General features: G+C 43.0%; 1 protein-coding gene across 3 annotated transcripts; it reads left to right on the top strand.

Moving 5' to 3' along the window:
* The first annotated feature begins 804 nt into the window (after positions 1-804).
* On the top strand, positions 805-24,782 carry brsk1a (BR serine/threonine kinase 1a). Of its 3 annotated transcripts, none has more exons than XM_027163167.2 (19): positions 805-1,936; positions 3,803-3,897; positions 4,174-4,259; positions 4,368-4,508; positions 4,981-5,097; positions 6,162-6,195; positions 6,321-6,389; positions 6,482-6,628; positions 8,818-8,849; positions 10,764-10,928; positions 11,668-11,765; positions 12,409-12,559; positions 13,614-13,674; positions 14,287-14,542; positions 14,633-14,681; positions 14,777-14,900; positions 16,749-16,956; positions 17,123-17,212; positions 22,851-24,782. In XM_027163167.2, the coding sequence occupies exons 1-19, from the start codon at positions 1,852-1,854 to the stop codon at positions 23,057-23,059; spliced, it is 2,217 nt and encodes a 738-aa protein (XP_027018968.1). In that variant the 5' UTR covers positions 805-1,851; the 3' UTR covers positions 23,060-24,782. The 3 variants fall into 3 exon arrangements, with proteins under 3 accessions (XP_027018968.1, XP_027018967.1, XP_027018965.1); XM_027163166.2 differs by having other exon boundaries at positions 14,014-14,542; positions 22,878-24,782; XM_027163164.2 differs by having other exon boundaries at positions 14,014-14,542.
* Positions 24,783-25,114: the final 332 nt, after the last annotated feature.

The following is a 25,114-nucleotide window of genomic DNA, read 5'->3' as shown; positions in this document are numbered from 1 at the left end:
TACTATAATTTATGTGTAAACAAATAAAATGGAATAATGACATGTATATCACCTATTATTACAGTGTTAAGACTATACAATATGTAGCATCCGGTATCTGATTTTTAAATGAAATAATATCTTTTTTCTTTAATACACAACATGTAATAATGACCACATAATCCATAATAATCCATGCAAAACTAACAGTGTCTATACAAACAACTGGTCAGTTTGGGGGGGGGGGTTTAAACTATATAGCCTTTATATATTCAGTATATAATACAGTTAATATAATATATAATAAATATAATGCAATTTTCCTTCACTGGACCTAAGAGGCACCAAACTGAGCTCCATGAAGACATGATTTGCCAACGTTGGACTAGAAGGACACGATTGTCCTTCACTCAATCCCATTGAACACCTTTGGGATGAACCCGGAACACCGACTGAACCCCAGGACCTCCTCAGTCTTACAGCATCAGTGTCTGATCTCAGTGTCCGATCTCCACTCCCAGATGAGTGAGGGTTGTTATAACAACTAGAAGTTGCATTAGATTATTTAGAGTTATTATGAATTGTATTTCAACTGTATTTGTTTTAGGAAAACCAGTAAGAAAAATAAAAAGTGTTTATTCCACTGTTTATGTGGTTTGTTGCTGTGTGGAGAGAGAGAGAGAGAGAGAGAGAGAGAGAGAGAGAGAGAGAGAGAGAGAGAGAGAGAGAGAGAGAGAGAGAGAGAGAGAAGGACCCGGATACTGATGCTAGTGAGTAGAAGGAGGAGAGAGAGAGAGACAGAGAGAGAGAGAGAGAGAGAGAGAGAGAGAGAGAGAGAGAGAGAGAGAAGGACCCGGATACTGATGCTAGTGAGAAGAAGGAAGAGAGAGCGAGAGAGAGAGAAAGAGAGAGAGAGAGATTTACTGGAATCCGAATGGGAAGCTCCAATCCAGCATCGGAGAACGATCTGGTTTTGTTTTCATCCCGAAAGCTTTGCATGAACGAAGGAAGGAGGAGGACACGGCGGAGGAGAGAGAGAGGGAGAGGGAGGGAGAGAAGGATGCTGTGATGCGCTTGTACTGGGAGAGATGGAGGGAGAGGGAGGGCATCTAAAGAGGGTTGTTTTGTCCGAAACGGATGTTTGCTGTTTACAGGCCTGATAATCACTACAACGATGCACACTAGAGATCAAACCTCAGTGTTTCAATCGGGACACAATGCAATAGAGTCGTATTTGTGTGTAGGACGCGCGCGCGTGTGACTCTACGTGTGTGTGTGTGTGTGTGTGTGTGTGTGTGTGTGTGTGTGTGTGTGTGTGTGTGTGTGTGCGTGCGTGCGTGCGTGCGTGCGTGCGTGCGCTTTGATAAAGCAGGAACACGCTGCATCCCTCACCTGTGATCACAGGCCTTTTGCGCATTGAGGATCCGGTTTATGTTTCCAAACAGCCTCCTTTATGAGGTTTGATACTAGCAAATGATGACTTTGAAAAAGGACGACGATGAAGTGATCGAGTGTAGGAGAGCTGGTGCAGAAACGACGTGTAGAAACGACCGATATTAAGTCATCCACGCTGTACTGAGGACTAAACGCACCGTGCGTAAAGAATAGCGTAGTTTGTGAGCGCGAACGTCATTGTGATTATGATCATTGTTATAGAACTTGAGAGATCGGAACGATGAGCGCAGAGATGGGACGTTTAACAACATCCTTGTATACAGGCCTGGCCACATGCTGACGCTTCAACAACAACCCTACAGGACTCTGGAGAGAACCTTGTCACTTATTGTAGACCACGCAGGGATGATCTGAGGATATAATAAGTACAGAAGGTTACAAGTTTTAATCGATCTGACATTAAAGCCTCTTTTCGCCATGTCAAAAGACCCGACTTGCAGCCAGACGGCTCAGTATGTGGGGCCATACAGGCTGGAGAAGACACTTGGGAAAGGACAGACAGGTAAGGAGACGGTGCCTTACAGGGGTTTATAATAGTCCCTATTATTATTATTATTATTATTATTATTATTATTATTATTATTATTATTATTATTATTATTTCTGACTTGAACAAATAACCTGGAAGAAATGTAAAACCTCTCAGGTTTAACCTGCAGTGTATAAAGGACCAGAGAAAGCCTGTCTGGAAGACTGACTTCCGGTCCCTTAGTGTTTGTAGATGTTCCTGTAGATGTTCCTCCTCCTGTAATTCTTTTTATAGACACTTTACAATCCTCTGTGGATCTTAGGGGCGGAGCCTGGATGGAATTGTAGAGTGTGCTTATGACATTTAAAATAAATGAATAAATGATCAATTAATTCGGATATTAAATTGAAATGCAACAGAAATGCACTGATTGTTTTTTCACCTAATGCACCTTTAAAGAGGACTTTCACGTACATGCTCTACAGCCAAATGTGGCTTCTGTTAGCTAGCATAGCTACCAATTAATGCAGGTTTATGGACACTAGTTAGCAAACTGCACTGCATTTCACACTGGTGTAATTAAGGCTACGATGTCATATATTTATATCATATTTGTTTTTTTTGTTTTTTTTTAAAAATATCTTCTTATTTAAACGATTGCAGTCTGGACCCTGTGTAGTAGCAAACAGAGTACAGTAGCATATAGTCTGCTGTGGTTATTTCAATTATTTACCTAAATGGAGCTCATCAGACCAAAGACTAGCTACAGTGACGTTAGGAATGAACAGAGAAGTGTGTTTATCCTTCCTGTGGCTAATATTAAACCTATGTCCTGTCTGTTGAGTCTGTTAAGCTAATGATAGTGACATCATAAGTGATAGCATTAGTTGTAACGCTACTGTACAGTATGTCGTATCTCATAATGTACGACGGATCGCTAACTGAAATGAAATATAATCACCACCATTATCATGTTATCTGGACTTTTCAAGCATGTACAGTACAGTTTTAGAACGTTACATAGCACTGATGCTTAGCAACAGACAACCAATCAGAAACTACACAGAATGTGCCTTATATCCCATGATTTGTGCATGATCTTTGTAGGACGTCCACGGAGCATCTTAACGCTTGTTATCATTTACGTTATACAATTGTTCCATCTATCGAACGTTCTTAAAAAGTTGGTTTTATTTTCGGGAAATTAAACTGACACGCGATCTCTCTTAGAGATTGATTAATCCAGCATGGTTTGAGGCGAGTGTATGGCGGTTTGCAGCTTCCATTATTTGTTAGCCACATAAAGCAAGAGAGGAGAAGTGAGAGAAAAAGACATGTTAAGAATGAACGATCGTACGCGTTAGGACGGGTCGGAAAAATAGAAACAGGTACAAAATGGAATTAACAGTAAAATAATAGAATGTATATTGTTTTATTATTATACATATATACATATGGGGGCACGGTGGCTTAGTGGTTAGCACGTTCGCCTCACACCTCCAGGGTAGGGGGCTCGATTCCCGCCTCCGCCTTGTGTGTGTGGAGTTTGTATGTTCTCCCCGTGCCTCGGGGGTTTCCTCCGGGTACTCCGGTTTCCTCCCCCGGTCCAAAGACATGCATGGTAGGTTGATTGGCATCTCTGGAAAATTGTCCGTAGTGTGTGAGTGTGTGTGAGTGAATGAGAGTGTGTGTGTGCCCTTTGATGGGTTGGCACTCCGTCCAGGGTGTATCCTGCCTCGATGCCCGATGACGCCTGAGATAGGCACAGGCTCCCCGTGACTCGAGGTAGTTCGGATAAGTGGTAGAAAATGAATGAAGGAATGAATATATTCAATGATTTTAAGTGAATTAGTGTGGAATGTATCTTGCTTAACAATTTCTCTTTGGTCTTCCTGAAAGGGCTGGTGAAACTCGGGGTGCACTGCATCACGGGCCAGAAAGTAGCCATCAAAATAGTGAACCGAGAAAAGCTCTCGGAGTCTGTGCTCATGAAGGTACGAGACGTTGAGTGTTATGTTACGTTTCTAATCTTTCTCTGTAATATCCGTTCTAGAGATTTGTGAAACGATGTCAGAACTGCAGTAATGTAGTCATGTGACCTACAGTGCTTCCAGATTCCAGATATGCTAATTATCAGGTTAATCGGTCGGTAATTCCTTGCTAGCTTGTGACTCTCTCTCTCTCTCTCTCTCTCTCTCTCTCTCTCTCTCTCTCTCTCTCTCTCTACCTCTCTATCTTTATCTCTCTTTCTCTCTATTCCTTCGATCCAGGTGGAGAGAGAGATTGCGATCCTAAAACTAATCGAACACCCGCATGTTTTGAAACTTCACGACGTCTATGAGAACAACAAGTACCTGTGAGTCACCCGCTTTTTTCCAGCTATCCCGAGGTCTCAGCATCACTGTTTACTCACTACCGTATACATTTAAATAGTTTCACGAGCGTAGTTTTGTCTTCCCGACAGGTATCTGGTGTTAGAGCACGTGTCTGGAGGTGAGCTTTTTGACTATTTAGTGAAAAAAGGAAGATTGACGCCTAAAGAAGCCAGAAAGTTCTTCAGGCAGATCATCTCCGCTCTGGATTTCTGCCACAGTCACTCCATCTGGTAAAACCTGGTTTGTCTTATATAAATAGAAAGTGAATGAAATGATGAAGAAGTCAGGAGGAAAAGTGGCTTGAACCTCCAGGGTTGGGGGTTTGATTCCTACCTTTGTATAATTTCTCTGTGTTTCTTCCGTGTATTCTGGTTTTCTTCCTCAGCTTAATCACATGCATTGCTGAAAGTGCATGAATGTGTGTGTGTGTGTGTGTGTGTGTTTGTGGCATACGATGAGTGGACACCCTATCCAGGGTGACCGTCACCTAGAGGATAACCATCAATAGAGGAGTCAGGAAATTTATTTGTGTGTGTGTCTGTTTAATTGTATTAGAATCCTGAATTGTGGTGACGATAGCCGACTTTTACAGATAGCTCTGTGGTTCTGATATGTAAAGAGATGTTATACGGTGTGTGTCGTCCGACGTGCGCAGTAACCGTGTGGTGTTTGTGTGGATTTGTGTGTGGTGTGTTCCTGCAGTCACCGAGATCTGAAGCCAGAGAATCTCCTGCTGGATGAAAAGAATAATATCAGAATCGCTGACTTCGGCATGGCCTCCCTACAGGTGGGGGACAGTCTGCTAGAGACAAGCTGTGGGTGAGTATGCTCTGTGTATGTGTGTGTGTGTGTGTGTGTGTGTGTGTGTGTGTGTGTGTGTGTGTGTGTGTGTGTGTGTGTGTGTGTGTGTGTGTGAGTGTGTGGGTGCTTCTGGATCTCTAGGGAAACCCATAATATTTCAACATTATTTGAATTAAGACTCGGCAATTTCTAAATTACACCAAAAACAATTTTATCAACAGCTCTCATAGAGAAAAGGAATAACACGTGTGTCTTCACCGGTAGAAGATCAAATAAAGAATCCTGTCCTGGAGATTTTGGTCATTCATGCAGTCGTTCACAGTAAAGCAAGTCGCATAGCAAATTTAAAAAAAGGAAGAAAAAAATGGGTGGGGGGGTGCACGGTGGCTTAGTGGTTAGCACGTTTGCCTCACACCACCGGGGTCGGGGGTTCGATTCCCGCCTCCACCTTGTGTGTGTGGAGTTTGCATGTTCTCCCCGTGCCTCGGGGGTTTCCTCCGGGTACTCCGGTTTCCTCCCCCGGTCCAAAGACATGCATGGTAGGTTGATTGGCATCTCTGGAAAATTGTCCGTAGTGTGTGAGTGTGTGAGTGAATGAGAGTGTGTGTGTGTGCCCTGCGATGGGTTGGCACTCCGTCCAGGGTGTATCCTGCCTCGATGCCCGATGAGATCAGCACAGGCTCCCCGTGACCCGAGAAGTTCGGATAAGCGGTAGAAAATGAACGAATGACTGGAAAAAAAAAATTGAAGGATCAAAAATCACAATTTTGGCCGCAACCATCGCAAAACAAAGTCTTGACTCGTATCTCATACTAAAGCTTTTTCATTCTATTCATTCTACTTTTAGATGTCAGCTGAGTCGTGTACGAGATACCTCTGGTTTGGATCTAGGTTTTTATCTTATTTCTGGAGGACGGATATTTCTATAAGTCAAAAAAAGGACAAAAGGAGTGTCTTTCCGAGCTCAACTTTTGTTCCTTCACCCCTGTTTCCTCTTTAAATATTACGATGATCCGACTATAAAAAAAGAATCGTAACTCTTATCTCTTCATGCCTTCACTATTTCCTGTCTTCTTTCTCAGATCTCCACATTACGCTTGTCCTGAAGTGATCAGAGTAAGTCATTGTTAAACCCTAAAACTTTTAATGTCCACTATTAAGTTGCCTGTTTCTCTAATCTACTCTCGCTAGTAGTTCAGCCGCGGTGCAGGAATCATCTGAGGAGGTTGTGTTTTATTCAGGGTGAGAAGTACGACGGTCGGCGAGCGGACGTGTGGAGCTGCGGAGTGATTCTGTTCGCTCTACTGGTGGTGAGGACGTCTTCTCCTTCTCTTGCGTGTTGTCGGCTTTGCGTACTGTATTTCACACCGATTTTCACGTCTACGTGTCGATTCCCACGCAGGGTGCGCTCCCTTTCGACCACGATAACCTGCGACAGCTTCTGGAGAAGGTGAAGAGTGGAGTATTCCACATGCCTCACTTCATCCCGCCCGACTGCCAGTCTCTACTCCGTGGCATGATCGAGGTGGATTCGGAAAAGAGGCTTACGGTGAAATTTCTCTCAATTTCTTTGCTTTTTCTTTTATTGAATCCTTTTTAACCCTTTTTACCAGCATGCTACTGTTTGTTTTTTCTCCTCTGTTGGGATAAACTTACACAGAATTGAATGTAATAACTAATAACTAATAATTGAGTGTGTTTATTTTTTGCTGGTCCACTTGTTCCCTTAAAGAGAAAGATCACAGCAATCAATTTAACATTATTCTAATGGACATGTTTTTTTTCCTTATGACTCCGCCCCTTAACTGAATGATTTGATGAGGATGAGAATTACGAATTGCGAATTCTGGATTTAACCGATGTTGTCTGACTGTGAATTGTGACCAAAGCTCTTACTGCACTCTTCCATATGAGAGATCGCCAATGCTTGTCTGCTTCACCAATATAGGAGCTCTGTATTCATTCAAAATTCATCCAAGCTGAAAATTAATGGTTAATTTTCTTGTTTTTTTCTTCACTATGACTGACACACACATAGGCCACACCTCCTTCACTATGACTGACACACACATAGGCCACACCTCCTTCACTATGACTGACACACACATAGGCTACACCTACTTCACTATGACTGACACACACATAGGCCACACCTACTTCACTATGACTGACACACACACAGGCCACACCTACTTCACTATGACTGACACACACAGGCCAAACCTTCTTCACAATGACTGACACACACATAGGCCACACCTACTTCACTATGACTGACACACACATAGGCCAAACCTTCTTCACTATGACTGACACACACACAGGCCACACCTACTTCACTATGACTGACACACACATAGGCCAAACCTTCTTCACAATGACTGACACACACACACAGGCCACACCTACTTCACTATGACTGACACACACATAGGCCACACCTACTTCACTATGACTGACACACACACAGGCCACACCTACTTCACTATGACTGACACACACAGGCCAAACCTTCTTCACAATGACTGACACACACATAGGCCACACCTCCTTCACTATGACTGAAGTCATAGTGAAGGAGGTGTGGCCTTTGTGTGTGTCAGTCAAAGGCCACACCTACTTCACTATGACTAACACAGACATAGGCCACACCTCCTTCACTATGACTGACACACACATAGGCTACACCTCCTTCACTATGACTGACACACACATAGGCCACACCTTCTTCACTATGACTGACACACACATAGGCCACACCTCCTTCACTATGACTGACACACACATAGGCCACACCTCCTTCACTATGACTGACACACACAAAGGCCACACCTACTTCACTATGACTAACACACACATAGGCCACACCTACTTCACTATGACTTACACACAGAGGCTACACCTTCTTCACTATGACTGACACACAGAGGCCACACCTACTTCACTATGACTGACACACACACACAGGCCACACCTACTTCACTATGACTGACACACACAAAGGCCACACCTACTTCACTATGACTGACACACACATAGGCCACACCGTCTTCACTATGACTGACACACACACAGGCCACACCTACTTTACTATGACTGACACACACATAGGCTACACCTCCTTCACTATGACTGACACACACACAGGCCACACCTCCTTCACTATGACTGACACACACACACACAGGCCACACCTCCTTCACTATGACTGACACACACACACACAGGCCACACCTCCTTCACTATGACTGACACACACATAGGCCACACCTCCTTCACTATGACTGACACACACATAGGCCACATCTCCTTCACTATGACTGACACACACATAGGCCACACCTCCTTCACTATGACTGACACACACATAGGCCACACCTCCTTCACTATGACTGACACACACATAGGCCACACCTCCTTCACTATGACTGACACACACATAGGCCACACATTTGATCTTGCTTTAAAGGCAGGTATCTAGACTACACAGAAACCCCGACAGTTCCCCAGGGTTATTTATGTTTTTACAGATATGCACTTCATAGTACTATAAAATGCTTTTAAGGTCAGAAATCTACAGACAGATCTGTGTGTGTGTGTGTGTGTGTGTGTGTGTGTGTGTGTGTGTGTGTGTGTGTGTGTTTGAGCAACGCCTGTATAGTGTATTTTCCGTTACAGCGCCATCTGCTTGCAAACAGTCATTACTAATCGCTGCACCTCTCATTCTATCCCCTGCAGCTAGATCAAATCCAGAAGCACGCCTGGTATCTGTGAGTATTGATTATTTCTGTCTGAGCCAGTGTGGTCAAGCCGTAGTGATGCATTTCAGCTGCATAGTGTGTATCCATGCATGGCTGCATATGTATGTGTGTGTTTATTTACGAGTACGTTAAAGACCATTTTATGTGTGTGTGTGTGTGTGTGTGTGTGTGTGTGTGTGTGTGTGTGTGTGTGTGTGTGTGCATGTTTTATTGTTCTTATACCACAGCAATTTAGCAGTATTTCTGACCTTCTGACCAATTTCCTTCAGCATCATCTGGGAATGGTTTTAATGTTATGTCTGATTGGTTTAATTCTGTATACATGTTCTGATCGGTTGAAGTCGATAACACACACGATAATAACACACAACATACAGTCGTATGCAAAAGTTTAGGCACCCCTGATAATTTCCATGATTTTCATTTATAAATATTTGGGTGTTTGGATCAGCAATTTCATTTTGATCTAACAAATAACTGAAGCACACAGTAATAGTTCTGTAGTGAAATGAGGTTTATTGGATTAAGAGAAATGCACAATATGCATCAAAACGAAATTAGACAGGTGCATAAATTTGGGCACCCCAACAGAAAAATCACATCGATATTCAGTAGAGCCTCCTTTAGCAGAAATAACAGCGTCTAGACGCTTCCTATAGAATGTAATGAGTGTCCGGATTCTGGATGAATGTATTTTGGACTGTTCCTCCTTACAGAACATCTCCAGTTCAGTTAGGTTTGATGGTGGCCGAGCACGGACAGCTCGCTTCAAATCACCCCACAGATGTTCAATAATATTCAGGTCAGGGGACTGGGATGGCCGTTCCAGAACATTGTATTTGTTCCTCTGCAGAAATGCCCGAGTAGATTTTGAGCAGTGTTTTGGGTCGTTGTCTTGTTGAAATATCCAGCCCCACTTTGTGACTGATTCCTCAACATTATTCTTAAGAATCTGCTGATATGGAGTGGAATCCATGCGACCCTCAACTTTAAACAGTTTCCCAGTACAGACACTTGCCACACAGCCCCACAGCATGATGGAACCTCCACCAAATTTTACTGTGGGTAGCAAATGTTTTTCTTGGAATGCTGTGTTCTTTTTGCCGCCATGCATACAGTAACGCCCCTTGTTACGACCAAATAACTCCATCTTTGTTTCATCACCCCACAGCAGCTTATTCCAAACTTAAGCTGTCTTGTCCAAATGTGCGTTTGCAGACCTCAAGCGACTCCGTTAGTGGCGTATGTGCAGAAAAGGCTTCTCCTGTAGAGCTTCACCTTGTGCAAAGTGTTGAACCATGCACAGTGACGCCATCTGCAGCAAGTTGATGTTGTAGGTTTTTTGTCAGGTGGTCTGTGAGCTGTTTTTGACCGTTCTCACCATCCTTTGCCTCTCAAATATTTAACATAGCCTGCCACTTCTGGCCTTAACAAGAACCGTGCCTGTGGTCTTCCATGTTCCTCACAGTGGACACTGACAGCTTATATCTCTGCGATCACATTTTGTAGCCTTCCCCTGAACCATAATGTTGAACAATCTTTGTTTTCAGGTCATTTGACAATTGTTCTGAGGCCTCCATGTTGCCGCTCTTCAGAGGAGAGTCAAAGAGAACAACAACTTGCACTTGACCACCTTAAATACCTTTTCTCATGATTGGATGCACCTGTCTATGAAGTTCAAGACTTAATGAGCCACCAAACCAATTGTGTGTTCCAATTAATCAGTACTAAGTAGTTACAGGTATTCAAATCAACAAAATATCAAGGGTGCCCAAATTTATGTCCTGTCCTTCTCTGCGGATTCTTATACTGATCAGTTCTCATTTTTTTTTATTGGTAAATGGTCATGTGGTAAACCGTGATGTGTATGTATATGAAATTTTGATGTGTGTGTGTGTGTGTGTGTGTGTGTGTGTGTGTCAGGTCAGGCCGTAACGAGCCGTGTCCAGAGCAGCCTCCACCGAGGCGTGTGTGTGTGAGACGGATTCTCTCTCTGACTGAGCTGGATCCAGACGTGTTGGAGAGCATGCACTCTCTGGGCTGCTTCCGAGATCGAGTCAAACTGACCCGAGACCTGCAGTGTGAAGAGTGAGCACCGTTTTCATTTACAAATCCTTACAAGCCTTTTTGTCACCCTTACAACTATAGAATAGAATAAGTAGAAAACTAACGCTGTAAATTTCGTATCTGTGTTGGAACTTCCACCAGAGTCGATTACCAGACAAAGATAGAAACTCTCTCAGAGGCTTTGTACATACACACAGGCACTCAGACGAGGCACATGATTGGTTCCCGGCGCGAGATCTGAGCTGATTGGCTGCGCATCATCGCATCCTCTCCCAGCTTCTTCCCTTGTCGTATCTCGCCACTCTCGTTCACGCTGTCAACCGTGTCTCGCGTATCGTATTCGAAAGTAACTTTTCGTTAAGCCCTTACGATGCCTCCTAAGCACCGTGTCCCTGCGAAAGATTCCTCTAGTGAGCCCAAGAGGAAGAGGAAGATGATGACCATCAGTGAAAAGGTCAAACTTCAGGCCAATCCTACTTCGCGGATTTTCACCTATCGCGAGGGGTTCCGGTCCCCGTTAACCGCGATAAACGAGGGATCGCTGTATTATGCAAATGTCTAAATCCCTAAAAGCAAGTCTGACCTTCTGCAGCAACCATAAAGACCATAAAGGGTTCCATAAAGGGTTCCATATTGTTTTGACAGTGACAGTGACACATATCAGTCATAACCATCTCTCTCTCTCTCTCTCTCTCTCTCTCTCTCTCTCTCTCTCTCTCTCTCTCTCTCTTTCTTTTTCTTTCCCTCATGTCTGTCTCAGGGAAAACCAGGAGAAGATGATCTATTACCTCTTACTAGATCGTAAAGAGCGCTATCCCAGCTACGAGGATGAAGACCTGCCACCCAGAAATGATGTAGGTCAGTACATTATGGCTTCGTGCAGAAATGGTATGAAAAATCCATCCACCTCATGATAACTTCACGTTTTCAAATGACATGACATTTTGGTATGAAACTTTCTATTATGTAAAGTCATATGTGCGGCGTAGCCATCTCATAGACTGATCTTAGGTTTGGGTTACTTCTTTCAGTGTGGAGTCTCGCATGTTCTCCATGTTCTCATGGGCATCTCTTTAGGGTTTTCTGGGTTCCCAGAAATGTTCCCAAGAACATAAGTTGTGTTATATTGCCCCTGGATGGGGGTGAGTCGGTGCATTGTGTCTGTGATGGACTAGTGTGGTCTCTACGGGGTTGGGTCTGGATCCAACGCAACCTGGACCAGTTGAATGACTTAAGCTGGGCTGTAACCTAGTGTGTTACCACATGATATTCCTCCTTCTGACACTTTATATGCTGCTACTTCCTGCTTTAAACAGATGGAACTGATTCTATTCCTGTTGTTCGGTATAGTGAGTGTGTAAGGTGTGTTGTGTATTTATTCCCTCCTGCATGTGGCACACTGGTCTGGTTCCAACACAGTCCGGGAGGCTTATACTTTTTCTCCACTGTAAATTTGACTTGATGATTTGTCCTTTTGAACATGTGTATTTTGGGAGCGCAGATCCTCCACGGAAGCGTGTGGACTCACCCATGCTGACCCGTCACGGCCGGTGTCGGCCAGAGAGGAAGAGCCTGGAGGTGCTGAGTGTGACGGACCAGGGATCTCCGACACCCCCGCGCAGGGCGCTGGACACCACTGCACACAGCCAGAGGTACACATTTACGGCCTTTAACAGACGCCCTTAACTAGAGCGGCTTACATCTATCCCATTTATACAGCTGAGCAATTGAGCGTTAAGAGCCTTGCTCAATTTTTACATTACATTATTTAGCAGACGCCATTATCCAGAGCGACTTCCATTTTATCTCATTTTTTTTTATGCAATTGAGGGTTAAGGGCCTTGTTCAGGGGCCCAGCATTGGCAGCTTGGTGGATGTAAGAATCGAACTCACAACCTTTCGATTGGTAGCCCAACACCTTAACCACTAGGCTACGACATCCCCCAGTGGCTCAGCAGAGGCAGCTTGGTAGCCTTGGGATTTGAACTCACAACCTTCTGATCAGTAGTCCCAACACTTTTAACCACTGAGCTAACTACCGTTACCGATAACCAGGTCTTGACTTCCCTTACGCAGGGTTAAATACAGTGTCAGGACTGGGGATGTGCGAGACCAGTGTTAAAGGTGTTGAGCTACCAATTGGAAGGTTGAGAGCTTGAATCCCAGGTCAACCAAACTGCCACCGTTGGGCCCCTGAGCAAGGCCCTTAGCACTCATTTGCTAAATTGTATAAAATAAGATCAAATATAAGTCTCTTTGGATAAGTACAGTGTGAAAAAGCACTTTTTATTTCATAATAGCGGCACATCCCAATATTTATTTCCCTTTTTATAGCACAACATTTTTTTTTTTATATTTACTGTAAAATCACTTTATGTTATAACAATCATTCATAGCTTCTCTCTATGAATAATTATGGAAAACTCTCTTAGACTCGAACCACGTTTTTGTAATTCGTTCCTTCCCCAAGTGAATGAGTTGTTGCTATAGAAACCATTAAACAGGACCTGGGATGTGAATTATTTTTCTGCCTTATTGTCAGAGCTGCTGGTGAAAAATAACACAGCTTCTGACCAATCAGATTCGAGTATTTAACAGCGCCGTGTTGTAAACGTATGCGTGTGTTTGTTTTTTTAGTTGTTAAATGTTATTTCTGATTGCAAATAAAAAAACAAAAAAAAACCCCTCTGTTTTATCACTTCACAGATCACGATCAGTAAGTGGGGCATCTACCGGTCTCTCCTCTAGTCCTTTAAGCAGTCCAAGGGTAAGAAAATCTCAGCCAAAGCATTTTGTTATCTCATTTTTCCTGCCCTCCCCCCCCCCCCCCCCTTTTTTTAAATAATTTATGATATTTAAGTCAGGTTGCAAATCTAACCTTGTTATGTCTGGAATGTAAAGCAAACCGTACAATGAGGAAGCTCAATCATGCTTTTTATCATTTCATAATTCAGAAAGCCCACACACATCTTTTCAAAACACACTCCACACTGCCTGTCTGTCCATCTGTCATATCACCCGTCGCTCATTTCCACTCCTTTCCTTCTCTCCATCTTCTGTTACTTTTCCTCACTTCCTGCTGCATTTTTCCACTCCATGCCATCAGAGCCCGGTGTTCACATTCAGCCAATCAGACGTCGCCACTGCCACCAAACCCCGTACTGCGAGCTCGCGCGAGTCTAAAACCCAGACTCTGCCATCCAAAACTCCCCCTGAGCGACCCCGTCTCCATTCCATGAAATCCCTTCCACTTCGCACTTCTTCCTCACGCTCACCCTCTCCTTCTCCACTCCTCTCTCCTCGCCCTCGCTTCCTCTTTTCCCCTGCCCCATCAGTTGCGCTGAAATGCGTCACTAAATGCTCCTATCCGATGTCCCAGGTGACCCCTCAGGGCTCGCCTCTGCCCACACCGCTGGGCACCCCCGTCCATCACCCCCACCCTCCCCCTTCCTCCTCCTCTTCCTCCCGTGCTGAAGGAGGAGGTGTTGGCTCACTCTCGCTGACTCCGCCCACTAGCCCAGGAGGAGGTGGGGCTGGCATGGCAGCAAGTAGCTCCGCCCACTGGAGGACCAGATTCAATTCATTCAAGAACAACCTGCTGGGCTCGCCGCGCTTCCACCGCCGCAAGCTGCAGGGTGGGTTTCAAAGCGTAAAATTGTTTAATAAGATGATAAATACGCAGCGATGAATGGATAAAGCGTTACATTTTTGTTCTGCTATTTTAGTGCCCACTTCGGAGGACATGTCAAGCCTTACACCAGAGTCCAGCCCTGAGTATGTATCAGAACACTGGGGATGTATTTTTAGATGTGTCATGGGATGTGTCACCTGCTGCATGTCATTAATTGGGTGTGTTGGTTCACCTCTAGGCTGGCGAAGCGCTCCTGGTTTGGCAACTTTATCAGTTTAGAGAAGGAAGAGCAGATCTTTGTGGTGATCAGAGACAAACCGCTCAGCTCAATCAAGGCGGATATCGTACACGCCTTTCTCTCTGTGAGTTGCATTCGCATGCTTGCTGTAACGCCGACGGCAGCGGCGGTTCTAGGGTTTCGTCTTTACGGGGTTTTAGTCCTGAGAATTTACAACAAGAAGAGTTTTATATTATATATTATATGACTACATAGTAAGCCAAAAGTTATGGTATTATTTAAAATGGCGAAAGTGGACACCAAAATTTTATGCATGATGTAATGATGACGATGAATGCGGCCATTAATAAACTAATATTCACAAGACAAAGACCAAATCAATAAATGTTATTTTTATTTAGTATCGAATGGATTGTTTGCATTAATATTATGTTTGTGCTACAACTCTGGTAATAAGAATAGTGACATTTCACTGCTTCTGGTTGCCGTCCTTTGCGTCTTTCCACCGATTAACGTTATAGATAAACGCCTCCAGCTCTGACTGACATGCATGATGCGCATTCGTGTGCTTCTCCAAATAAAGCAGACAGCTAAAGACGCACTTTTGAAAGACTACAACACACGCGTGTAAAAGCAAAGTAAAAAAAAAATCGCTCTTGTATCAAACTAATAAATAATTTTCTTTCCCATCGATGACGTGTCCTGCATTTTATCGTAATTTTTATTGTTTATTTATGAAAGTAAAAATTATACTTTTAGTTTTAGGGTGGCTGAGATCACAGACAGGGGGCGCTGAAGCCACCCTAAAAAAGGGCTAGAACCTCCCCTGGCCGACGGTCCAGCTGATAGTGATGTATGAGTGTGCACGGTCCTTCCAGGATTTCTGGATTTTGTGATGGTTAGAAATGAAAACAATATCAACGAAAATATCCCAAGGGGTTTTCAATTTTTTTTCAAAATTAGATTCAATTATATTTCAATTATCTGACATTATCGATTATATTACAGTATGTACTGAATGTACAGTATATGAGCAGCTTGCACGTTATTTTTCAGGACCTGAAGAGTTTTTTTTCTAAACTATTTGATCACATGAGATGAGATTATTTCTGAAGTTCACGTAAAACCTCCATCGTCGTAACTCCAGATTGAAATTCCTACCGTGTGTCCATTAGATTAGATTAGATTAGATTCAACTTTGTTGTCATTACACACGTATAAGTACAAGGCAACGAAATGTAGTTTAGGTCTAACCCGAGTGCAATAGCAGCAAGTGCAGGATATACAGTTTGTACAAGATTGAAATAAGTTATATAAAATGATTTACAGATGTGTGTGTACTATGAACAATATACAGATTTACAGAAGGATATGTGCTGTAACACAATATATGGCTATTACTATAAATAGTAATTTACAGATATATATGTACTATGAGTATAATATACAGATGAATATATACGTACTATGAGTATAATATACTGATGAATATTACTATGAACTAAAATGTACAGAAGGATATGTGTTATAAACAATATATTGTTATTACTATAAACCGAAATATACAGGAGGATATGTACTATGGTCATAATATAATATATTGCTGTTATTATGAACAGAAATTAGGTATATATATATATATATATAGGATGTAAGGCAACAGTGAGCAGCAATGCAAAAAAAAAAAAGAAGAGCAAGTGTGCAAATGAGCATCATTGTATGTAACAGTCCCTTAGTGCAATAACGAATTGTGGGGTGAGAAATGAGCAAAAGTGATCATAAGTTTTTGTGTAGACAGTCCATTAGTGCAATAGCGAAGTGTGAGGGGTGTGTGTGTGTGTGTGTGTGTGTGTGTGTGTGTGGGGCGGTAATTCATTATTACTATCATTAGTACTATCTTGTTATATTGTGCCAAACATCACTAAACATCATTAACACCAGTTTTCTTTCTCTCTGATCTTCTCTAAATCAGATTCCATCCCTCAGCCACAGCGTGGTCTCTCAGACGAGCTTTCGGGCCGAGTATAAAACCTCCGGAGGACCTTCTGTATTCCAGAAACCCGTCAGGTTTCAGGTGGACATCGCCTTCTCCGAGGGAGAGAGGGAAAGGGAGCGGGAACGAGAGAGGGAAGGAAAAAGAAATTATGGAATCTATAGTGTGACTTTCACCCTCATATCAGGTAAGAAGCTTTGTCGCAAATTACTAAGTGCCACATAGAAGCACGTACAGAAAGTACAGAAATATGTCAATCGATCACTATTTCTGGTTTGATATGTAAGCATCTATTTATCTATCTATCTATGTGTGTGTGTGTGTGTGTGTGTGTGTGTGTGTGGTTGGAAAAGGCCCGAGCCGCAGATTTAAGAGAGTGGTGGAGACGATTCAAGCCCAGCTGCTTAGCACACATGACCAGCCGTCAGTCCAGGCTCTCGTGGGTGAGTCACAGCCAACTGCTCAGAATGTTAGGCACATCAGGACTGCATATCATGAACAAAATAACATATCACCATTGTGTGAAGACATTAGGCTTAGTTTTTATTATATTAAATGTATAGAAATGACTGATGTATTATTTGTCGTTTAGATATACCTGTCATACAGTGATACCTCGAGATACGAGCGCGTCGACATACGAATTTTTTTGAGATACGAGCTGTGATTCGACCAAATTATTGTCTTGAGATACGAGCAAATTTTTGAGATACGAGCATCCGAGCCGCCACCGCCGCCGATACAGAGATCCCCAACAACCACGTGTGAGATACGAACATCCGGGAGTAAATAAAAGGAAGGAAGAAACAAACCTACTCGGACAGGGTTTTATTAAAACGACCGGCAGATGTTAGTGAGGAAAGAGTGACAAAAAAGGCAAAAACATGTGAAGAGAAAAGCGATGGAGCAAAATGAATGCAAAGAAAAAACGTAATTGTAGCAATTAAGTTCAGTTCATTTAAGAGAATTTCAGTTAAGTTCGTTAATTTTAGTGAAGTTTAGTTAAGTTCCATTTAAGTGTAATGTCGCATTAAGTCAGTAAGTCAGTAGCGAGTAAGTGAACGAAAGTGAAAGTGTAATTCCTCCTGACTCCTCCGCCTGTTTACTCCGCCCTTGACCTCCGTGCGCATCTTCCTCTTTTATTACTGTATGTTTTTATACAATATTGGTCATTTATAAATACAGGTACTGAACATTCATTGGATGGATGGAACATTTTTCATATTCAAAACACATAAACAAAACAACTGGAGTGGAATTTTGAGAGCTGGAACGGATTAATGGGATTTCGATTAATTTAAACGGGGAAAATTGCTTTGAGATACGAGCAAATTGAGATACGAGCAAATTGAGATATGAGCAAATTGAGATACGAGCGAGGTCACGGAACGAATTAAACTCGTATCTCGAGGTATTACTGTATAGCAGTCATTTGCTTTCGACTTGCATGTTTGACGGTAGATATTTTCAAAAAGACAGAAATATAAGTGTTGATTCAGGTCTGGGGTAGCAGTGGCAAGGGATTATAAATGAACGCACATGGTGGTCTAGTGGCAGGATCCCACGGCCTGGGTTTGGGTTTGATTTCCGGGCAGGGAACCAACCCAGACACTGAGGGGGTTAACTCTAAGTACCGGTCCAAAGCCTAGATAAAATGGAAGAGTTGTGTCAGGAAGGGCATCTGATGCAGAACCTGTGCCAAAATAAAAACATGCAGATCCAGGTATCAGCAGAAATACAACTTGTACAGCGATATACTATAAAGTCAGAGTGTGACGATGGTCAGTATGAGTACGCTGTGAACACAAGTTCTTGGATAAGTACAGGGCAATTAATTGGTCCACTTGGACAATGTTGTTGATATGTCAATCAAGTTCTCTCCACTTTTCATGGAAGTTCCTCAGTTGGGCCAAACTTATCTACTGGGACTGCACAATCTTTGTGAGTGTGTACACCAGCACCCGAATTATCTGCAGCCAAAATGGCTGATAGGGTTGCCAGGATGCACTGGCCCGTGACTTACCGCACTATCTACTGAGTGACGTTTCTGTTCTACCCCTGATTTAGCCCACATCACACAGAATTCCACAACTACACCAGCGTTGTCCAATGCTGCTTTTGCTTGGGGTCAGACCACCCTGGTCTCTTTCTCCCAGAGTAGATCTGTTATTTCATAAGGAAGAAGAAATTTGGTACCTCTGGTTTGACAAAGGGGGGCACGGTGGCTTAGTGGTTAGCACGTTGCCTCACACCTCCAGGGTTGCGGGTTCGATTCCCGCCTCCGCCTTGTGTGTGTGGAGTTTGCATGTTCTCCCCGTGCCTCGGGGGTTTCCTCCGGGTACTCCGGTTTCCTCCCCCGGTCCAAAGACATGCATGGTAGGTTGATTGGCATCTCTAGAAAATTGTCTGTAGTGTGTGTGTGTGTGTGAGTGAATGAGAGTGTGTGTGTGTGCCCTGTGATGGGTTGGCACTCCGTCCAGGGTGTATCCTGCCTCGATGCCCGATGACACCTGAGATAGGCACAGGCTCCCCGTGACCCGAGAAGCTCGGATAAGTGGCAGAAAATGATTGAATGAATGAATAAATGAATGAATGGTTTGACAAAACATTGCAGAACCCACATGCTAATTAGTTATCACTCACTGCTTTGTGCTGACGCTCAGTGGTGGCAGTAGAAGTCGTCTTACTTCTTTTCTGCTTGGTTGGGCTTCTCCCTTTGTGCCATTTCCACAACCAATGCCAGGTAGTGCCAGCCGTGGGGCCCATAAGTATGTGCCATTAGCGTCCTCAGTAGCCATGCTTGACACTTTCAGCACTTCACTCGCTAAGCTCGATGTTTTCCCCTCACCATATAACAGACCTCTATTCATCATGATACAGTAAATATATTATGCAGTCAGTATCTGAATCACTAACAGTGCATGGACCCTGATCGTTAGTTGTAAATGTCCATGTCTAGAACAGAGTACAATGCAAAACAAGATGCCGAGAGAGCAGTTTGGGGCACTTTCTAGGATATGGACGACCTGGTGGCAGATATGCCTCTGCAAAAAAACTGATGATTCAGTACCTGTAACACATGCAGTATGGAAGCTCATGTCTTATGACAGTGCCATCCTTATAGCCATTTATCTGGTTATGCTCATTGTACTTCATGTTCTAGCTTGTATAAGGGCTAAAGATATTACATTATTGTGCACTGACTTTACGGCACTGCCAGTACTGGCAAGAATATTGGGTGGCTTTGCAATACGGGTGGTTAGCCAGCCTGAGAAAGGGGGCCTGGAAAGGAAAGAAATAAGCATATGGCTAAATGGCTTGGACAAGTGGCTCTCAAGCTTTAGCAGAGTCTCTATGCACCCCCATCCATCAGGAATGAAGGGCATGTCCAATGAAAGGCATAAACTGCTTACTGAGCCTACTGGATGACTGTATTATGACAGATCAGTGGTCCTTCCTTATGGCTCAAGAATTCGTGGATATCTACTATATGGCCAAAAGTCTATAAGCAAAATGTAGTTCTTGCCCATAACTGTTGCCATAAACCTGGAAACAAACAACAATGTCTACAATGTCTTGATCTGCTGTATCACTTAAGTAGAACTAAGGTGCCCAAACTTGTTCCAGTATGACACTGCCCCTGTGCAGAAAATGAGGTCCATGAACACAGGGCTTTCAAGATGGGTGTAGAGCTCAAATAGCCTACAAAGTTCTTTACCTCATTAATGCTTTTGTATGATTGGGCAAATCAACACAGAAACAGCCGCACATAAGCCGTTCCAGAAGTGCGATGTTAAACATGTTGGATCTGTATGAAGCTTACAGTATATCCATGTTCCCCTCACTCAAGAACACAGATTCTTTTCCTTTCAGGGGTCAAATCTCATTGTCTTGGCCTCTCTCTAGAGCCACGGGTGCTTATTCAAAATGTTTGTTAGCGGTCCTGTCTCCGTTAATGAATTTGGACACCTGGCTCCTACGTTTCTCCACCAGGGAGCATCTCGTTCAGGACTCGTCCTACCTCCTCACAGAAATGACAAAGCTCAGCCTTTTCTGCTGAATGCAGAAAAAGCTTCATAAGGACAAACAAGGCTTGATAAAAAATCGAAGCATTCTGGCCACACCATCAACTCAACCCTGGTGCATTGATTACAGTCAGTTGATCCGCACCAGGAGGTCGACCATAGGGACCAGCGAAGCCTTGTTAGCCGCTGCTGCTTTTGCTAGTCGTTGGTACAACCTAGTGGCTTGCACTCTGAAGGAGAAGGAGAAGGAGAGTTTTGGCATCTCTAGTCAGTTCATCTCTGCTGGTGGGTTTGACTGCTTGGAATGAGTCACAAATTAGGGAAAGACTTTTGAGTGGGTGTGATTTGATATTTTTTTTAACCCTCTGGTTGAAGCTTCAACCTTCTGGCTGAATCAGGGTCTTCTGCTGAAGGTCACATCATCTGATTTTTATAAATCATTTGATTGATGGTTGAAATTTGAAGCTTTGGGACCATCTGTATTTGGAACAGAGTTTACAGATAAGAACGTGAGTTAGAAAAAGTCTCATTTGCACCACTAATAGTGGGCAGTTGAACGGCATCGACGTTAACATGGGAATCCGTTAACCGATTAGAGTAGACCAACATGTGAAGGAAAGTTTAAAAGAACAAATTCACAGTAAAATACTGTAGATATTTGACTCCATTGTACATCACAATAATTATAAAGATCGACACGCATGCTACAGGATACACGCATGAGCTTCAGTTAATGTTCACATCATAATCTGAACTTGGGCGAAAACTCATTTTTGTGATGCGTTTCTAATTAGCATGTTTGCAAAAGAAATGATTATTTAGGTTGCTGTGGTTACTGCTTCTCACTGGGACTTTATATTTTTATTTTTTTTTACACATCGCATATTTTGCACATTCTGGAGACTCTTGTGCATGAAAATTGCAGGAAATCAACAGTTCTGTCAGGACCACGTTGTCAAATGAGAATTTATTAGATGATAGCGTACAGTTAGTGTTGGCGGTATGGTTCTGTTCTGGGCTGGAATCCATGCGCCCGTCCGTGTGCATGCATGGATCGAGCGGGGAGAGCAGCGACTAGAAAATAGAATAGACGAATGGACCCCCCTGTATAACAGAACCCTTAATCATGCATAGAGGTTTTTTTTGGTAAATAATAAATGAATAAATGGATAAATAGATAATTAAATAATTCGAGAGAGAGGGAGAGAGAGAGAAAAATATGTGGAGATTTAAGACGGAGGGGGCGCGGTGGCTTAGTGGGTAGCACGTTCGCCTCACACCTCCAGGGTCGGGGTTCGATTCCCGCCTCCGCCTTGTGTGTGCGGAGTTTGCATGTTCTCCCCATGCCTCGGGGGTTTCCTCCGGGTACTCCGGTTTCCTCCCCCAGTCCAAAGACATGCATGGTAGGTTAATTGGCATCTCTGGAAAATTGTCCGTAGTGTGTGAATGCTTGAGTGAATGAGAGTGTGTGTGTGCCCTGCGATGGGTTGGCACTCCGTCCAGGGTGTATCCTGCCTTGATGCCCGATGACGCCTGAGATAGGCACAGGCTCCCCGTGACCCGAGAAGTTCGGATAAAGCGGTAGAAAATGAATGAATGAATGAAGGATTTAAGACGGAAACTGGTACAACGAAGACGGGTTCTAGCGTGGTGCAATCGGGGTTGGAGGAGGGAGTTTAAATCGCAGCGGCAGCAAAGCGCTAGAAAGCGGCTCGATGAATGGGAATTTAAATGGTCGGGTAGTATGGATGTCGTAACCGGATTGGTGCGCGTCAGGGACAGCTGATTAACAGCCGATGCACGCTTGACGACGCGGCCTGCCAGAACTAATGCGATGCTTGATTTTCTAAACTATAGGAAACCGCAGTCAAACTTTTTTATCGTTTTGATGTTTGATGTGAACATTAACTGAAACTCTTACCCTGCATCTGAATGCTATTGTGCGTCGGTGAGTTATGGACGGTGAGTGTATGTTATATTATCTTCATTTGAATTGTTATCATTCTAAACAGTCTGAATAGAAATTGAACATCCGATGTTTACTTTCATTACGCAGCAACACGACCCGTTTTCGCTCTCACAGATGAAAAGAACGGCCGTCCTCACGGAACGCCGACCAGACAGAACTCGCGACGCTCAGAAGGAGGAGCTGACCGCTGCGAATGGGTCGAGCGAGGCGAGGCTGGAGCCTTACTCCAGAGAAGAGGTTCAGCCAAAGAGAGAACCCGTCTGTTGTCGTCTAATGGGACCCAATCACAGCCTTGAGAAGAAGTGTTCACCAGTCATCATTAACCATGGCACAACACTCATAAAAACTCCTCATTCGCTCTCCTGCTACAATACAGCATGATGGTAAAGTCTTGTGAATTTTTTTTTTTTTTTAAAGAGGTGTTTCCTAAACAAAATTCTGATTAAACAATCGGTTTCACTTTATTATAGTCCTAAATGAAACAAGACAAAGAGCCAGAATTGAAAAAAAAATCATCAGTACAATCCTAGCGTCGGAGTAATTCTATAACCTTCGTTCTATACGTGCTGTTGATGGGCATCGCGACTCACTTAAGTGATTCAGTTCATTTCATTTGTTTTAATAGAACAGCCTCCTCAAACACTAAGTGGGTTACAACATCGACAGCTGCGGTGACCTACGTACGTTCATGGTTTTATGTATGTATGCCTATGTCAGTGATGGCTTTAAGACGGAGATTGTATCACAAAACATGTAAATAATTCTGAAAATTCAATTTCAGTGTGTATGTGATGGTCATGTTTCTTTTGTAGAACTTATGCAATGATTATTTGCAGTCTTGTTGCCACGTCCATGGCTTAAGTAGTTATATTTGGAATAACACACGGCAGGCCATGTGGTTATAGGAAAATAATCCAGGCTGGAGTGTGTCATCAGAAGTGGATTATTTTGCATATGACCACATAGTATGGACTGTATTATTCTGGGACGTTCAATATTGGATGTATTAACGGATAACGTGATGCACCTTTTAATGCTTTAAAGTTAGCTCTTAGTTCATGGAGTATCTGTGAGACCGGTTAGTTCCTGGTATCACCAGCATCTCTCTCTCTTACTGTATTTTTTTTTTTTTTTGATAGAATGTCAACACATCAGTTCTTATGCTATTTTTCTTTGTAAAACTTTTATTTATTTATTTATTTATTTATTTATAGTCAAGTACTACTTCAACGACGGGAAAATCGATCAAATGACTAGCCTAGATAGGGCTTGTGTTTCCACCTCACATTATTAAAACCATTAAACAAAAACAAACTAGCGGCATTTTCCAACGAGACGTTTTTGTCTCCGTGTGTTTGTTTTGTTACAGTTAATATTTTTTGACATGACACAATACCAATACCGTACACCTTTTCTTGTTGGTAAGTTATTATCGGCAAAGCTATAAGTGTATATTGTATATGTATCGATTACCTCAGATTGTGCATGGTGTGACTTTAAGTAAGATTTACTCTAAAAAGTTAATCCATGGCCTAACGACGTACATTTGAAATATGTTATATTCATGTTTAAAGGTAAAAATGATGTTCACTGTATAAGACTGCTAACATGGGTTAAAGCTCTGGTTTACTGATCAGTTTAACACCGCTGAGCTGCCGTTGTCGGTGCCTTAACAAGGCCCTTTATCCTCTCTGTATCATGACTTCTGTCCCTTACGAACTTTTGGCATTCGAAGAAAGGAATTTTATTGTGCTATAATGTACAGTTTATGTGATTAAATATGGCTTATTTAATAAATAACAGCTGAAAACATATTTACAATAAAGTACTGTAGAGTAGTATCCGATGTAGTATCAATAACAAATAATCCAGTATGTTTGCTTTTTTAGATGGTGCTTAAAGGTGGGGTCTCTGACCCAAATGGGTCCCACCCCTGTATCGATAGCTCCGCCCTCACATACATACGTAACCCAGGCGACTAACAGAAAGAAACGTGTCTTTATCATAGCTGAAGGGAAGAACAATACGATTGTAGATAAACAAACAAGCAAAAATGCCACACAAGCATAATGATGTAAAGGACAAAGGCATATATTAGTTCTGTGTAACAAAGCAAAACCAACGTTACTCACATATCGAGAAGGAAAAAAGCGCCTCGGCGTCTTAAGTAAAGTCGGCCACATATTCACAGGTCGGAGTTTCCCGAGTCGATAACTCCTGAGCTAAACGCTGTTACTACACAAAACGCGGTTGTAGCTGCCTCTCTACATTACTACGATAGAAAAGAGGTGTTATTTGTGTAGTAACAGCGTTTAGCTCAGGAGTTATTGACTCGGGAAACTCCAACCTGT

This window comes from Tachysurus fulvidraco, chromosome 8, assembly GCF_022655615.1.
Source record: "Tachysurus fulvidraco isolate hzauxx_2018 chromosome 8, HZAU_PFXX_2.0, whole genome shotgun sequence".
In the NCBI taxonomy this organism is placed as follows: domain Eukaryota; kingdom Metazoa; phylum Chordata; class Actinopteri; order Siluriformes; family Bagridae; genus Tachysurus; species Tachysurus fulvidraco.
The sequence above is the reverse complement of the archived record's forward strand: the minus strand, read 5'-3'. Positions and strand labels throughout refer to the sequence as shown.

Coding starts and splice junctions, on each gene's coding strand:
- brsk1a (XM_027163164.2), top strand. CDS start 1,852: ATGTCAAAAGACCCGACTTGCAGCCAGACGGCTCAGTATGTGGGGCCA. Junction 6,196..6,320: donor CTTGTCCTGAAGTGATCAGA/GTAAGTCATTGT, acceptor TGTTTTATTCAG/GGTGAGAAGTACGACGGTCG. Junction 10,929..11,667: donor CGAGACCTGCAGTGTGAAGA/GTGAGCACCGTT, acceptor TGTCTGTCTCAG/GGAAAACCAGGAGAAGATGA.